Here is a 12460-nt window from a genome sequence, read left to right as displayed (position 1 = left end):
AATGAAAATAAGAGTAAAGAAAAAGAAAGAGAATAAAGTGAACAAAGAAAAGAAATTTTAAAAGCAGAAGAAATAGAAAATTAGATGAGAAAAAATAAAGAGGAAAGAGAAGAAGGCTCTGAAATAAGAGATGAAGAAGATATAGGTTGGGAGATATTAAACGGATAGCGTAATTCTTCTGGTAAAAGTGCAAAAGACAGAAAAATAACATTTAAAGGAATAAGTACTAAAAAAAGAAAGGAAATGGTTAAAAAGAATATATACAGCTAATGATTGGGGGGTTTCATAATGGTTAAGGTGTTTGACTCACAGACACAAGGTACAGTGTTTGAGTCTCACCTTTAGGAGGCAAACTGGCTAGGCTTGGAATGGCCCATTAAGGCAGCTATTCTTATAATCAGCTATGAACTTATGAAACTGCAAATCTAATGGAAAAATTAAAATTTCAGAGTGCTTTCTGTAAATGTGTGTAGTATTGTGATTATAGTAAAAAGAATAGGGGTTTTGGAATGATGTAATACATATGATGTAGATGCAATGATATTAGAAGACACAAGATTTTTTAACAAATGATTTTACATACAAATATTATTATAGATTAAATATAAAATTTATATTTTTGTACCATTGCTTCTATTACCAGTTTCAGGCAATGTAACTGTACTGTATGTTTTTGTTTTCTGTTTACATGATTATATTCTCTTTGTATGTTTCTTTGTAGAGCTTTTCTCCCTGAGCCTCCTCTGAAAATAGGCTCATTTCAGGCCCAGTGGACTTTCCCGGTTAATAAATAAATAATAAATAAATAAATGAAAAAACAGATAAACTGTAGGGAGGAAAGATAATCTGGAATTTGGGAAATGAGAGATGTTCTAGAAGAGCTTTATTCTGTAGATATACAGTAAAGATATTAGATGTAACTTTAGTAAAAATGGGAAGATTAACCCTTGTAGATTTAAAATGGAAAGAACAAGTACATAGAATTAAAAAATATATGCTCATACTAATTGTAAAGAAAGAAAAAGCTTATTTCTTCCGGTTTTAGACTATGTAGTGATAAATATGAGTATTATAATAACAGGAGACTTTAACTGTGATATAAGAGACAAGTATAAAAAAAGGAAATAAAAGAAAAATGTTAGAAGTTATAAGATGTGGTAAGTTAAAACTTTATGACAAAAATCATGGACTTACAGTAAGGGTTCGCATAGAACTGAACAGGTTGTTTTACTGTGTCAGAATGTTTAACTATAGTAGAAGGTGAGGCAGCTGAAACATGATTTTTTGATCATCTTGCAGTATGGCTACAGATAAAGGAAAACAATGAATTTATAAAAATAAACAAAGGAATAAAAATGATAAATGTGAAAGCATGGAATGAAGAAGGAAAAAGATTAGTAATACAGTTAAGGAAAGAACATATTATTATGAAAAGATTTTATAAAAATTGGTCTGAATGGTAGATGATATTTAAGGAAAAATATAAAAAAAATGTTTTTTATAGTGGCAACATGATGTGAGAAAAGTAGAGAAAGAAAAATATAAAAGAACATGTGATGCATTGGTAGATTTAGAACATAATGGTAGAAAGTACTTTGACAAAAAAACGAATTATGTGAAAGAAATCAAGAAAAAAATTCAAGAATTGTTATATAAGAAGAAATATATTTTACAAGGAAAAAGAGAATATATATCAAATTACTTAAGCAGATTAGTAAAGGACAATGGTAGTGTTAATGAAAGAAATAATGTGAAAGGAAAAACAGAAAAATTCAGGAAAATAGTAAGAATAGTGTAGAATATGTACAATAAATGTTTTAAATAAAAAAGGCAGTGAAAAAAGATGGAAAGTAAAAAAAAAATAACATAAAAAGAGAATAAGGAGTTGGAAAAGGAGATTTCTTTATATGATAAAAGTATTATGACAGATAAATACCGATTTGGCTGCAGGACCAGATGGAATAGGGTATAAAATGCATAAAATATTAAGGGATTGGCAAAAAATATTTTTTAAAGATTTTGAATGAATGGTTAAATGACGGTTTTATGTATAAAGAATTATGTAGTGGAATATTTAAATTCATATGAAAGAAGGAAGATGGAAAACAATTAAAAACTGAAGACCGATAGTACTGAATAATAATGATTATGAGATCTTTATGAAAATAATGCAAATGTGATTTGAAACTAAAATGAAAAATATTATGGAAAGTAGTGCATATAATATAAAGGGGAAGGGCTGTCAAGAATTATTAATGAAAGTTAGAGAAACTATGGATGATATTATGATAGAAAAGAAGAAAAAGCAAAAATCATGATATAAACCTTAATAAGGCATTTAATACAACTGGACATGAAATCTTATAGGGAATAATGAAACAAGTGAGAAAGTTAGGAAATTATGTATGTCAGCATATAGCAGTAATAGAGTAAAAATACTTGTAAATGGCTGGTTAAGTGAAGAGGTACATATGAAGAGTAGTGTAGGACAGGGATGCCCAATGAGTTGTATACTCTTTGCATTAGTTATGAATGTGATAGTATGTAAAATAAATTACAAGATGAAGGAGGAGGATATATATATAACACCTGAAGAGTTAAGAATTCCAATTATTTTAACATATAGTAGCAAAATATGGATAAAGGAAGTAATAATTTGCACAAATTAGCATCTAAAGGTGATAAGGTTGGCTTTAAATAATGAGAAAAGTAAAGGTTTAGGTGATGTAGAAAAGATAGGGGTTATATATTTTTACTATGAATGAAATTTCTGTGTTAAGTATAACATTTGGGAATAAAGATGTAAGTAGAATTCAGTGTGAAAAACAATAGAATAAATAAAACAAACCTGTTATCATTCAGAAAAAAGGCTTATTTGATAAATTTAGTACTGATAGGAAAAACATCATACTTATCAAGTGTATTTATGCTGCCAACAGTAGTTGAAAAGGAATTGCTGCAGCTCATTTTTTTTCATTTAGATGGGGTTCTAGATTAAACTCAATAAAGGCGAGTTTTGTGTATAAAATAAAGATGATGATGATTTAGGGCTAATTAACTCAGTGGTATATGTTGCTTTGTTAAATTTGTAGAATGAGGTGAATAAATGATATAGATGAGAGATTAGTAGTAAAAGTGTATAAATATAAGTATGATAAATGTTGGGGTATGGTAAAAAAGAGTATATAAATGAAGAAATAAAAAATTACCAAGAAAAAATATTTTTGTGGAAAATAAAAATTGATAATATAGAAAAAAAACGAAAAATATGGTATAACAATGTAATGATAAACATTACTATGTAAAACTATGGGAATATTTAACATATGAAAAAAATTAAAGCATAAACACAGGAAGCAAATTGTGTAATCAGAAAGTTGAATGCCAGGATTTTATTTTTGTAGAGACTGGTAATATATAAATTACCGGTAAAAGGAAATATGATATGTGTGATGATAGGAGGTACTGACAGCTATGCCAGGAGAAATAGGGAAGTGGATTTGTAACATATGCTAGCAAAGATAGCTGGAAGTTTGTAAATAATTATATGTCATTTGTAAATCAAACTGATGTGTACAGATATTTGTGCTGAAAATGTATTTGTGAGGTTTGCTTGTGTTAAAATGTATCAACAGTATTGTCTGCTGGAAGGAAAATAAATGTACATGCATTCTTGTAACTGTTTAAATGCATACATTGTAACAGCATATACTGGAAGTAAAGAGGTTAATGTTAATCCACCTGACTTTGCAAAATATTCTTGAAATTAAATTACTTTATGGGTTAAATCATAAAGATATTATCCCACAGTTTTGAATGGAGCCAGAGACACAATGCCTGTGCTAGAATAGTTGCTAGCTCCTGTAGGAAGACTGAATGGTTTTATGGTTTTATGACTTCCAGGAGATCTGAGCAAAGCTCTATCTGTGTGTATGGTAACACATAGGTACTAAAATCCTGCCAGCTTCAAGTGTTGGTGATATCATGGGAAATAGAGTCAGATGATTAGATGTGTGTGATGTTATTCTGTAAGCCAAAATAGTATTTAGGTATTAGTAGGAGTTTGCTCTCAGCTTTCTGTACTCTACCTTGGATCTGACAATAAGGACCACTCACTCACATTATCTTGCCTTGCTCTAGTCAGTAAGTAACTTAACTAGGGAAAAATAATCTTTAGATTAGTCAGGAAAATATAGTGAGACTAGCTAAATACTGTTTTTCTATAACTGTATGAAACTTTCCACCCGTGCTATGTTTAATCTCTTCTAGGATTGAAACTCTGGTGTTTACTGTAAATATATATTTAGTATTTTATTGTTCTTTTATTATTAAATATATTTAAACATTTCATTGTGGATAGTCTTTTTTAGAAAACATTTAAGCTTTATGAATATGTGCATATATTGATTTGGTGATAACTCTGGCCACTCCTGAAAGCCTTGCTGTTTGGTCAACATTACCATTTGTATTAATATTAACTTTACTCACATAACTGGATACCCTTTTAAGAGCCTTATAGTAACTGCCTGGTGGCAGTGAATCTACCTTATAGTCTGGGCAAAGTTGGTAGAGCAGGTATTCTTTGTCAGCCTTTCACAGGTGTGTGTGTGTGTGTGTGTGTGTGTGTGTGTGTGTGTGTGTGTGTGTGTGTGTGTGTGTGTGTGTGTGTGTGAAAGTTAAATCTCCGAGTGTGTGTGTCAGCTACTTGGGGCAGGGACATAAAGCACTGGTTTCACAGTGCCATTGGGGAGCCTTATTGGAGATCTGGAGAGAGACAGATAGAGACACTCAGACCCCGGGCTGAGAGTGAGCCCTGTGTGCTCTTAAGGGAAATTGTGCTCGATACAGAGAGATCTGCATCTGGAAATACTGAGTGTATCCATTTGTATTCCAAGTGAACATCCCTCTCCTGTGTCAGTGGTGAGGATTTAGGCTCCTTGATTACTGGCCCAGCGTGGAGATGTCACACCATATAAAAATATTTTTTCAAATATATAAAAGAAGTGAATAAAATAAACATGGATATGATTAAATTCATTCATCCATCCACAACTCCTTTTTTCCATTTTTGCACATGTGGTCTGGGTGCCATTTTAACAGTGACAGTCAACTAGAGCCAATGTTTACACCGCCAGGTGGCTACCCTTTGAATATGTATATTATAAGAATATAGGTAAAGAATATGTTAAAAGAATATATAAAGTTATTTTATGTCATATGGGTTATGTGGAATGAAAGAATAAATTAAATTATGTTTTCTGGTAAATGGAGTTTAACAACAACATTAAATAAAATAATTTAAATAAAATAAGATGGTGGTTATGGAAAATTGGGGCCTAATGAGGATGAAAATTTATTATGATTGTAAGGAAAATTATGAATATGTGTAAATATAGCTAGGTATCTATATATTTGTACATTTGTTTATATCCACCTGAGGTACAAACAACTCAAGCAGATGGGACCTACGTTTAAAGGCTAATCTGAAGAACAACACACTCATGTGCAGCACTCCCCTATTGGTGTACTGCAGTGTCAGCAAACCAATCAGCTGAAGTATGAATGGAATCCACAACCTTCTGGTCTTCCAGCAGCAACAATGTTACTGGGTCATTTCTCATCAGTTTTATACACCATATCGGCAGAAAAATCACTGTATTACCTATTAAAGAAAAATAATGCTTTCTTTCATACAGTTTTATCCTCAGTCAGTTTTATATTTAACGTTTTATAGCAGAAAAAAACGGGTCTATATTAGATGAACGAAAGTTCATCTTGGCGAACGCTCACATGAGCGAATATCCAGGTACTCAAAACTGCAATTGTGGGGGGCTGTGCCACCCACACACCCCGCTAAATATATATTTCAACTCCGAGATCAAACTACAGTGAGGAAAGGGCACATATTCCCATCTTCACTGTACCGCGATCTCACAATTGTAGTTTTGAGTTCCACAATATTCGCGTTCGCTAAGATGAACTTTCGTTCATCTAATATAGACGTGAAAAAACTGCCCTACCCTAAAATCATCAGTGTTCAGACATTATACCCTAGCCCTTCAAAATTCATATTTTGATAATCTGACTTTGAATCAACACCAAATTTTACTTGAATGCTTAGAGTTTTCTCTTTCTTATCGGCAAAGTTGTGGAATCCTCTTCTACTATATGTGGAGACTTCAATATATCATCAGTTTAAAAAATAAACAGCAAGTACATTGTGAAAATTAGGATATCTATAATTGTGGCAAGGAGTACTGGCTTAAATATTTTGAAGCAGAATACGTTTATTAGCCATCAGTGTTTACAAACTCGATGAAGATAAAGAATAACTTGAAAAAAAAAAAGAGTTCTCCCAAACATTAGCATAAACCATAATATGCACAACATCCATTAGACATCTGTAAAGTGAAATTGCTAAAAGTATTGAGTCCGTGGTGTATAAACTCTTAAGGAAATACAAAAATATGATGAAAAAACAACATGCAACAAATGCATAACGCCATCTACATCAGTAATTATAAAATTGTGAAAGAAATAATGATATCTATTTTACACCCCTAGTCATGTTGTTTAATCATAAATTACTTATTGGCTTTGTTCTACAGAGATGGAAGTCTGCAACTGTTGTTCCAATCCACAAAGGAAGAGGTGTGGACAAAATTTCAAATTACCATACAATTAGTTTGATACTTCTTGTGGGAAAGTGTTTTGAAAGATGTCTCATGTCTTAATTATAGATTGATGGCAAAACTGGTCTAATGGTTCATTTATATCAGCATGGTTTCTGTAAATGAAAGTCTACTTTGTCTAACTTGACAGACTTTTATGAATCGATGAGTATAGCCTTGGACCATGGAGTTAGTGCAGGGGTGGTATTTCTAGATTTGTTTAAAAAATTCAGTACCATTCCTGATCACATGATAGTGGAATATATGATTGACATCTCTGTGAATCCATTAATTATTACTTTTTCCACTTGGCTTACAAATGGACTTTAATGATTAGTAGCTATAATTAAGATTAGATACCTACCAAGGCTGGAGTTCCACAGGGGTCAGTGCTAGCACCAGTCCTTTTCAATATGGTCTTTTCCCAAATCCTCCTGTGTAACAATTTCTGGATGGAAAAATATGCTGATGGTTTAACAATTGGCACTGTAATAACAAAGCCAGAGGACCATAACATTTTTGAGTAACTTTATTAGTAGAGTCCATTCATGGATGATTGACAATAGGCTAAAAATTAATCTAGACAAATGTGGCCCAGTGTACTTTGGTTGAGTTCAGCCTAAGTTACATCTGTTGCTGTGTTAATCTTTTATTGTACTAGTTACAGAATATAAAGGTCTAAGTTGTACCGTCTTCTTTAATTTTTCATTTAAAAATCATGTACAGGTAGGAAGAAACAAGCCTGTTTTTTGCCTCTGAGTTTATTTTGAGAAATATCACCTCATGTTGTGTATTGACATTGGTTAAATTTATTTAATGCTTATCAAACGCTGACACTTGAAAACAGTTGTTTGTTTTTTGCCTACATTAAGGGAAAATTGCTTATTCTTGAAGGGGGTTCAGAGGACGTTTGCAAGAAGTATTCTTAAGGGTACACAACTGGACTATTTTGTTGGACTCTAATAATTGGGTCTATATTCTTTGTGTTATTGCTGTCTATGAGGAAAAGTTTTAATGCACTACATGCTGAGCAAATGAAGTCCATTTTCAACTTAGAATTGCTTCAGAGTAGTAGAATCTGTAGACATAGCTATGTTACATCTAAATGGAATTCCCGTACAAGCATGTATAGGACTAAATCCATTTCTTACACAACTGCTTATTACTAGAACAGGCTACCATTGAATTTAAGGAAAACTATATCATTGTCCAGTTTTAAGACATTTAAGACAATAATGTGTTATAAAAGGCCTTGATTACAAGAACTTTTTAAATGTCTCCAGACTCAAGTGCTCCCTAAAAATATGCATTCAATCTCCTAGGGCCAGCCCCCTAAGGCCTCCTCACTGTACATCCAGCAGGCAGAGAAGACTAATGGAAACATTTGAGCCACCCTTGATGGAATGTAGAAATATCTGAAGTGGCATTTTCATCCATACAAACAAAATTACTTTTTAATTCCTGCTGCCATTACTCTGTGCCTTTCAGTCACCTCTATTTCCCTGCAAATTTTTAGACAATTTCTCCCCTCTATTCTCTTCTAAACAGTTTATCCACAATAGCCAATCTGGTTGATTAACTGTATACAGTTTGGTTTTCTTAAGGGAGTTTAGTAGCCTCCCAAGAAATTCCCTCACATTAGGACCCACTCCCTATATCCACATGAAAACATGCTATTCTGCCACCTTAAAGTATTCCAAAAAGTGTATCTGGATCATCAGGTCACCTCAACAATACAGCTGCCACATGATGTCATACACTTGTAAACTCCACAGTTTATAAAGACTACTTGTCAGGATATCCTCTAACATGTTTGTAGAGCCTGTCTTAGAAATGGCCACTGTGTGACCCTAAGGAGCTGTGTAGCACCACACAGACCACTCTGAACTGGTTTTCTCTTTTCATTCCATACCTCTTAGATAGTCTTATAAGACCACCAAAGGTAAAAGAACCGTATCCTTCCAGCTTGATCCATAACAAGCCACTAACAGCCCATAAAGTTTTATAAACCTAGAAGACTATTACAGAACTCCAGATCTGGTAACTATGGTCCTCTTTGCAATGCTTGTAGAGTAAATAGCTTCCACTGAATTGTGGGTGTGTCCCCAGTACAAAAACCTCAGAAGACTACTTTTTAAATTTAAACATCAAAAATAGGGAAGCAAGCCACAAAACTGGCTGAAGTCTTTGTAAGAACTCCAGGCAAATAGATTTTCATTTTTGCCTTTAAATAAGATGTCCCTAGAGCCCAACTCTGCAGATGAGGAAGGTAAGTAAGTAAATAATTTGGTCTATATCTTTCAAAAAGTGATACACATGTCTAATCCCTGAGGATGGATTATAATTGAACTTGATGGCTTTTGTCTTTTGGACATTGATTTTATACCCTGAAATGTCCAGGAATGCCTCCAGTCCTTGGAAAGGGGACTCCAAGTCCCTGTCAGAGATAGTCAACAGGCATCCTGTATAGTCAAGAATTTCCTGTTATAGAAGAGACCTAGAGTTTCTTTGTTTAAGTGTCTAAATACATTGTGATTAATAAGGGACAGAGAGGATACCACTTTGAATACTTGTTTTATAGGTATTTTTCTAAGTGCTACCAACAAAATTGTAGTTGGTATCAATGTATAAGTTCTCTGATTTGTGTCAATGCTACATGGTTAGTGTTAAATCTATGTGAAAATTAAAATTGTGTATGACAAATGTAATCATACTGTGATGGCTTTTATACCATCATTACATTGCGAATAATACACTTTACTTTTTACTTTTCTTTTTTACTTTAAGTAAAAGCCAGTAAATAAATTCACTTATTCTCGCTAAGAAATCTTAAGTTGGAGCATATAAACAGGCATTAGCAGTCATTAATTAGCAATGATAACTAGTACATCACTATCTTGTAATGTCAATGTTGAACCTTTTTTGTTTTTTTATTTTTAAATTGTTACCTTTTTTACATTTATTTTCTGTACAAGTCACTCTGGAAATTGGATACATGTTCTATAAATCTGAGAAAATTCAGATTTCTAATTAATTTATTATTTTGTTATGTATATGCTTAGAAACTTTTCTTCTGCATCACTGAGCTCTTGAGCAGAAAACAAAGTGGATCAGTTAATGCATTGAACTGAAGTAGAAAACAAAGTGTTTCAGTTAATGCATTGAACTGAAGCTGCAGGCATTCACACATACCACAGTCCTCCCAAACTATGTTATCTGTGAAGAAGATAGAATAAATGTCTAGGGTTACAGTACAGCATGGTGTTGCATGGACTGGTTGTGTTTAGTAAGACATGGGAAGTATAGCTGTGGGTGGCATTTTTTATTCAATAAGAAGTGCAGGGCAAGGCAGTATGAGTATTATCTACCCTCTCAGTTTCTCCACAGCCATTTGTTTGAAAACTTTATCCACCCCTCTTTGCCTTAAAAACAGAAATCTCATAATATATAATGCTACTGCAGGCATGTTTTACTGATAGAAGCTCAGCAAATTGGGCACTTGCATTTGAAAATAGGAAAATCAAAAGGCTGTGTTTATGCTCTAGCCCACACTACAGTCTTTGCTTCAAGTTCCAAAACAGATTTTAATGATAAGAGTGTTGCTGCATTCTTCAGAAGAGGTATTAAAGACAGATTACATATTTCTGTCTTGGGAGTTCAGACGCATCAGAATGACAAAATAAAGAAAAATATGCCAACAGAAGGGAAAATGGGCAAGTGCCCAATTATGGATGGCACAGTGGTGCAGCGGTAGCATTGTTGGCTCACAGCAAAAGGTTCTCTGATTCGATTCTCGGCTGGAGTGCCTTTGGTGTGGAGTCGGCATGTCCTCCCTGCATTCATGTGGGTTTCCCCTGGGTTCTCCGGTTTCCTCCTACTTTTCAAAGATATGCATTTGGAGCGTTTCTCCCCGGGCCTCTTCTGAAAATTGTCTTCCTTCCATGTCAGACTTTCCTGGTAAACAAATGTTAAATAAAATAAAATGTATGAGGAAAACAAAACATATAATACTTACAGGATAATCACTCCAGAGAGCGTGCCATGCCCACAGGCTACATAACCACCCAGACCCCAGCTTTCAGAGCAAATCAGTGCACAAAATGCAAATACATAAAAGCAGCCAAAGCTATTCAGGTCAGTCATGAAATCATGCAACACACCAAAAAAAAAAAAGAGGCTGAGGATCTGAGAAACATGAGGCCTGGAAATGTGAGAAACACAAGTGAATACCACAGTAGCATATGCAGAGATTCCTTCTTTTAGCAAAGTGAGCGCCCAAAAAATCCACTGAAGAAATAGTGGAAGTGTAGAAAAAGTAATGTGAATATGAAGATGAAAATCAGGCATTCACATATAAGTAACATAACATAACATACAAGTAACAGATTGTACCCACCAAAAAGTTTTATGCTTCCAAGAAGAAAGTTACCAGATTACGAATATTACTTATAAAAATGCCAGGAACCCTAAGATGCAGGTGTAAGCTCCTCCACATCTGGTATGGTGAATATATGATAACAGAGAACAATAACACTAGTGATAAGTTTACAGTCAATGAGAGGAAGGTGCATCAAGCTGCTTATATGTTGCAAAACCATAGGTCTTGGCTACCTCAGCAAAAATTGGTGACCACTCCAAAACCTGTTTGCAGGACATTATCCCCAGATTAGAGGGGGGGGGGGAGTTCATTAACAAAAAATGCACCTTACATTAGATAAAGCAAATGTACAGCTAGGACTTAACTCATTTTCATTTACCTTACCCTGAACACTGAAAGTTAACCCCTAGTTGATTTTGTTTTTTTAATTTAGAAAAACAATGAAATGTTGTGTGTACTGCTCCAGCATCAATAAACTAATGGGTATGTGGCTAACAAAGTGAAACATTAAAAAAAGACCATATTAAATATATGAATTACCTTTTAGCGATGTCTCTATGAGCTGCAGGAAAAGGTCTGAGCACTGGCTGCTGTGTTTCAGTCTCTGCCCTATCCCGTTGCACTGCAGTACACACTCCTCAAACTCAACTATATTCTCATGTGTCTGTCCAAAGCTGTTAAACACCCAAAACTCACGCAGTGCGAGCTCCAGCTTCTCAGGTCCATCACAGGGGATCTTTTTCACTGCTACATGCTTTCCTGAGTAGCGGTTCACTGCTTCATACACAAAACCAAAGCCGCCACGCCCAATCTCTGAAAGCAGTTGGTAGTGGGGACCACACTTTGTGATTTGGGGCTCAAATGGCTGATGATGCAACTGCTTCTCTGTGGGTTTTAGCGTCACTACATTCTTCAAATGCCTCCTTTTATGCTCTGGCTGTGTAGTTGCATCCCAGGCAGATTCTGTTCTTTGCATTGCACTGTTCTTGTTCTTCATTTCCCCACTGACAACAGGGAAAGATAAGTGAGACAATGAATAAAGACCCTCATACTGCTTGATATTTTCTCCTGCCTCCTATAAATTGCTCTGGGAGTTACCAGCTATATATGAGGTGCAGCTTAAATGATACTAAGGAATTAAGCAGTGACAATTTTTGTGTTCTTAAGTTTGCTGCCAACTTAAAAGGAAACACCAGGCCTTGCACTTGTGGGTTCAGTCCATGGCAGAGCAAAGTAGAAGGGAGTTCCATATGGGAATACCAATTGCCTGAATCATGTTGACAAGCACAACTCATCCCTACTGAAGTAGACCCCTCCATGTACACTTTATCCAGGAAGTCAGTTCTGAAAAATATCTCCCTGAACAAAATGTTCTTGGATCAGTTTCAAATTTCACACTTAGCCCTTCCCC

At 34.4% G+C, this 12460-nt stretch overlaps 1 protein-coding gene across 1 annotated transcript in view; it reads right to left on the bottom strand.

Annotated features, from left to right (window-relative positions):
• The window catches only part of LOC122816217 (serine/threonine-protein kinase 35-like), a 62150-nt gene extending 50076 nt beyond the window's left edge, over positions 1 to 12074 (bottom strand). Inside the window, exon 1 of the mRNA XM_044088964.1 lies at positions 11590 to 12074. Within this exon, the coding sequence (XP_043944899.1) occupies positions 11590 to 12046 (457 nt within the window). The 5' untranslated portion in view covers positions 12047 to 12074. The remainder of the gene's footprint in view (positions 1 to 11589) is intronic.
• Positions 12075 to 12460: the final 386 nt, after the last annotated feature.

The sequence above is a fragment of the Protopterus annectens genome, chromosome 12.part0, assembly GCF_019279795.1.
Source record: "Protopterus annectens isolate FY-2018-M chromosome 12.part0, PAN1.0, whole genome shotgun sequence".
Classification (NCBI taxonomy): domain Eukaryota; kingdom Metazoa; phylum Chordata; order Ceratodontiformes; family Protopteridae; genus Protopterus; species Protopterus annectens.
This window is presented reverse-complemented; position numbering and strand designations above follow the sequence as displayed.